Here is a 5,274-nt window from a genome sequence, read left to right on the forward strand (position 1 = left end):
AAAGAAAATTGACCGCCTATCTTTTAAGTTCTTTGAACATCATATTTATATCCTTCAGGGAGCATGGTCTTGACAGCCTTTGTCAGAGATATTGTAGTTTACATTATAATTATAATGTCATTAAATCATATTCTCTTTATCAATAGAAGCAAAGTATTACTATTATTATTACAATAAACAAACTTTCATGACAGTGGCAAACAAAGAAATTCAAATAGCGGTGTATATTATACACCATATAGTTTCTAGGGGTGGGGTCTGGAATCTATTCTCTGAAGCTAACTTTACCCCCCAAAAAAAGCATGTTGCCTGCACTCAAATACCTTAATAATCCCCCCCGTGGTCACGCCGGTGGTTTTAAAATGCGAGGGAGACTTTTAGTGGCCCAATATTCCTCAGCGGCTAGCTTGCTTTAATTTGTTGCAGAGGTGGGTGAGACTATAAGTGGGCATTTGTGAAAAGAAGAGAGGAAAAATATAAATAAATAAAAGAATATAGATACTAAAGGGGAGATATTGGAAGTGGCAAGCATCTCGACCCAGGATCCTAAAAGCTAACCAGGACAAAGGCCCCATATCTTTGTGCTCCAACACCCACGGGCTATTCATCCCAGACCCTAATCCAAAGGATTATAAAAATCTACTGCTGGTATTGAAGATGAATGTACTATTTAGATTACTATAATACTGATTCTTCCCCTCTAATTCTCTCAGATTCATGTTAGAATTGTCTTTATTTAACTTTTACTCTAGGATAGCTATAGCCTTGAGAGATTTCCTAATGGTGCAGGCAGTAGGGCATCTTCACCCCTCTAAGCCCATAAGCTTAACAGCAACCTCTACCATTATGATGCATCTAAAATAGACATTAGCATGGCTAGTTTGATAGTAGGTTCATATCAAACTTAAGGTTAAGAATTGATATTATGGCCAAGGGTGGATCCAATTATATTTTGTCTAAAAATTAACAGGTCTTTCTAAAATAATTTTTTTAGTGGTTTAAAATTTTATATTTAATCTCAGACCTAACATAAAATTTCTAACATTGCACCTCATTTTGCCCTGCCTTATTATCTCCTTGGAACAATTTTAGTACTGCGTAGGAAAATTAATCCGGATGTTGAGTGGTTTTGGAGCAATTAGTTGCTAATTATATGGATGGAGGGGTCAACCTTTAATTTTGATGTGACCGCATTGCAACCGATGGAGGACCAAGTGTTTTTCTTTTTCTAATTCCATTTATTTTCGAATGAAAAGAGGAAAAAATATAAGAATGTATCAATTAGTTGGGGCAATTTTCTCCGAAAGTGAAAAAACATGAAAATTTTCTTAATTGCCAACAGATGATACAATTGATTTAAAATTAAATAGTTAGGTCCAAGCCATGGATAGAAAAAATAGTTGATGCGATGTGATCTAAATTTGACAATGTTGCATAATCCCAGTCCTAGTCTGCCCAGTGGACATTGCACGCGTTAAGTGGCTCATAATACGAGCCAACAACCAACTTGAATACCATTAACCCAATGCGAGTTATTTTTTACTTTGTATAAAAGAAAAAACATTCGCAACTTTACAAAGCATAGAATTGGTTTTCAATCAATGCACGCTTTTCATAATATCAATAATACCTTTTCAGCTTTCCTTTTATGACAAAGAATTTATGGTCATTCTTTGCTTTTTCTCCTTCAATTACTTTCTTTCTCAAGCCTCTTAGTATTGAAGGATTTTTTTTCCTTTCTAAGAGATTTGAGTTTCTTTACGTTATTATCTTGTCTTCTATAAGGTCATCATCTTCTCTCTTCTTCCATTTCCTTTATTTATCCCAATTTACAAACAGAAAGAGTTGAGGGTTTAAAACATAGAGAGACAATAGAAGTAAAAGGCTAGAACAAGTCTTCGGGAGGAGTGGTTTTTTTCTTTTTATAAAAATAAAAACCTTCTTCTGTTTCGTAAGGGCATGAAGAGAGCTTCATTTCCCGGGACAAAACTTGGGAATAAACCATGTTGTGTTGTGAACGCAACAATACAACGCTAATGTTCACAAACGCACTCCTTCATATCAAGACAAACAGAAACTGCTCAAAAACATTCCATATCTATGGCTTATTCTGTTTCCCACAACAGTTTCTCAACGATTCCTCTTTTTGTCGGTTTCCTTGTTGTTGCTTCCTCCCTTGCCCATGTCCTGTCCTCCCCATTGATGTCAGATTCCGGTAACCGGCAAATGAAAGACCGTACTTTTAAACCTGCTAAGGACATCCAGAAGCTAAGGAGAATAAATGCTTATCTCAAGAAGATCAATAAGCCTGCTATGAAGACAATTCAGGCTGGCTTCTTCTTTCCCCTGTCATATCTTGTTTGGAATTTTCTTCTAGTCTTTTTCCACGAGTTTTAAACAGTTTTGTTGCTGCAGAGTCCAGATGGTGATATCATAGATTGCGTTCTCTCTCATCTTCAACCTGCTTTCGATCACCCTGAGCTTAGAGGGCAGAAACCATCGGTAAATTTCTGCTCTACCAGTTTAGCTGATATTTAGAAATAAACAAATTCAATGTCGGTGAGTATCTGAAACTTTGCAAGTTTGGAGCATCGCCATGAAACAACCTCATTTTGACAGGATCCACCGGCGAGGCCAAAACGTCACAACTCTACCGATGCAAACCCTGAGAACTTGCAACTATGGACAGGCTCAGGTGAATCTTGCCCCAAAGGAACTGTTCCAATCAGAAGAACTACAGAGAAAGACGTTTTGAGAGCAAGTTCTGTTAGGAGATATGGAAGAACAAGAAGAAGACATATAAGGAGAGACTCAACAGGCAGCGGCCATGAGGTTAGTACCTTGATCTTTACGTCACCGAAACAGTAAAAAATTTATCTAACATCTAACCCAGATTGGGATTCCGACAATTACTACGACCTGAGAATTGAAAAACATATTTTCTCGCATTTTGAACCAAAAGTTGTGTGATTCATTTTTATTATCAATTAGCAACCCAGCATTGAGATGATTTAGAGCAAAAAATCTGTCTTAGCTTCCTTTTCTTATTCCAGCCGAAGGGATATTTTTCGGCTAAGTTGATTTTCCGCTGTTTTAGCAGTTCGCCAGGAGTTGGTTGGGGAAAAACAGTAAAAGGCAGACAGTGAAGAGATATTGGACTCTAAAGTTGATTTAAATTATAGAGCACTACTCTAGACTAATTGAGTTTTTACTTCTCATGATGGCCAATCCTTTATCATCTACCATCCTTCCAATGCTTCTCATCAAGCTGAAATGATGCAAATGTTTTGACAAGTTCATTTTTTCTCGTTGCAGCACGCAGTTGTGTTTGTGAATGGAGATCAGTATTATGGAGCAAAGGCAAGCTTAAACGTGTGGGCGCCTCATGTGACTAATGAATACGAGTTTAGCTTGTCACAGATATGGATCATCTCTGGTTCTTTTGGCAATGATCTTAATACCATTGAAGCTGGTTGGCAGGCATGTCCCTGAATTTTTAGTACATAATGCAGAATCTCTGTATTGGCAAGTCCCTATCTTCAATTAATATCCTGAGGCTGAGAAGAAAACCTCAGTCGTAAATATGTTATATTTAACTTTCAAATAGTATCCTAGAAACATCAAAATGGTGCGTGAAACACGAGCTTTCTGCAAAACCCTTTTCCAAGTTGCTTTCAATTATCAACGTGCAAAATTCTTTTGTTTAAGCTGTTGAACCACGATCTTCTGCATGCTTCTAAATCTAATAAACAATTGCATTCATTCTACTTCAGGTTAGCCCTGAATTATATGGAGATATTTACCCTAGATTCTTCACATACTGGACGGTGAGTAACATCTTGGAATCAAGCTTGAAAATATTTATTTTTCCTTGAAAAACAAACCAACTGCTAATTGGCTTTGAATTGACAGACTGATGCATACCGAGCCACTGGATGCTACAACTTGCTGTGTTCGGGCTTTGTCCAAACTACCAATAAGATTGCTATTGGAGCAGCAATCTCTCCAATCTCCTCCTACAATGGCAGACAGTTTGACATCGACATAATGGTTTGGAAGGTGGGTGCTTGCAGAATTCCCCAAAGTAGAACTATACAAAGTTATGAATGGAGTAAATTAACAGTATGGCACCATTTTTTAAAAAAAACAACTAAGGGAAGGTCTTTTTGGTGTTTTACTGATTCACATCTGCTGCTTCAATGTTTGACTGCGTAACCTTGAGAACGAAATTAATAAAGCGCTAAACATGCAACCTTAATAAAATCTAAAATTGACTTAGAGATTAATGATAATGACTTGAGACCTTTTCCATTCTGGACGGTATTGAAATGCAAAACTCGTCTCTTTAATCTTTTTTGTCTTCAACTGTTTATTAATGTGTCAGCTTTGTAGTCTATTTCTTATATAATCTTTTAGAAAATAAGAACACAAACACCACCAACGTTTTAGCTCTTATTGCTCTATTTAAGAGGACAGTTATGCCGCTAAAAGTAAAAAATTTCTTTGAATTTTGGCCTACTTTATGTTACATCTGACCATCCAGCGATGATAGCATACCAAGAAAACAAGGGGAATATTCAGAAAAAAAAATTTCAAGTTGGTCGTGACAAATAAAACTTTAATGGACTGCAACCTCTTACCAACATCGACAGTGAATGTTTTTGTAGGATCCAAAACATGGACATTGGTGGTTAGAATTTGGATCAGGATTACTGGTTGGATATTGGCCTGCATTTCTCTTCAGTCACTTGAGAAGCCATGCCAACATGATACAATTTGGTGGAGAAATTGTAAACACTAGATCGTCAGGATTCCACACATCAACACAAATGGGCAGTGGACATTTTGCTGAAGAAGGGTTTGGAAAGGCAGCTTATTTTCGGAACTTGCAAACTGTTGATTGGGATAATAATTTGCTGCCCCTAACAAACCTTCACCTATTGGCCGATCATTCTGATTGTTACGACATCAGACAAGGAAGAAATAATGTTTGGGGAAATTACTTTTACTATGGAGGCCCAGGAAGGAACGTAAGGTGTCCTTGAGTAAAATTAAAACAGGATAGGATGAGAGGGTTGTTGAACTACTGGTACTTTTTTTTTTCACCCCAACCCAAAATTTATTTTTTGGGTATTTAGTTTTCATATTGGGACTTTAGCATGGTTTGGGTTAGATTCTTTTTATTGATGTATATGTTCCTTCCTCTGATAGATTGATTTTCTTTCCGTGGTAATAGGTAAATTTTTCGGGAAATACAAATTGTTAATAAGACCA

At 36.8% G+C, this 5,274-nt stretch overlaps 1 protein-coding gene across 1 annotated transcript; it reads left to right on the forward strand.

Moving 5' to 3' along the window:
* Positions 1-1,586: 1,586 nt before the first annotated feature.
* Positions 1,587-5,274, forward strand: LOC107904711 (uncharacterized). The gene is made up of 7 exons (XM_016831173.2): positions 1,587-2,328; positions 2,416-2,502; positions 2,620-2,832; positions 3,316-3,480; positions 3,774-3,827; positions 3,913-4,059; positions 4,668-5,274. Exons 1-7 carry the CDS (start codon positions 2,101-2,103, stop codon positions 5,043-5,045), a joined length of 1,272 nt encoding a protein of 423 aa, XP_016686662.2. The 5' UTR covers positions 1,587-2,100; the 3' UTR covers positions 5,046-5,274.

The sequence above is a fragment of the Gossypium hirsutum genome, chromosome D11 (assembly GCF_007990345.1).
Source record: "Gossypium hirsutum isolate 1008001.06 chromosome D11, Gossypium_hirsutum_v2.1, whole genome shotgun sequence".
NCBI classification, from domain to species: Eukaryota; Viridiplantae; Streptophyta; class Magnoliopsida; order Malvales; family Malvaceae; genus Gossypium; species Gossypium hirsutum.

Coding starts and splice junctions, on each gene's coding strand:
- LOC107904711 (XM_016831173.2), top strand. CDS start 2,101: ATGGCTTATTCTGTTTCCCACAACAGTTTCTCAACGATTCCTCTTTTT. Junction 2,503..2,619: donor TTAGAGGGCAGAAACCATCG/GTAAATTTCTGC, acceptor TCATTTTGACAG/GATCCACCGGCGAGGCCAAA. Junction 2,833..3,315: donor CAACAGGCAGCGGCCATGAG/GTTAGTACCTTG, acceptor TTCTCGTTGCAG/CACGCAGTTGTGTTTGTGAA.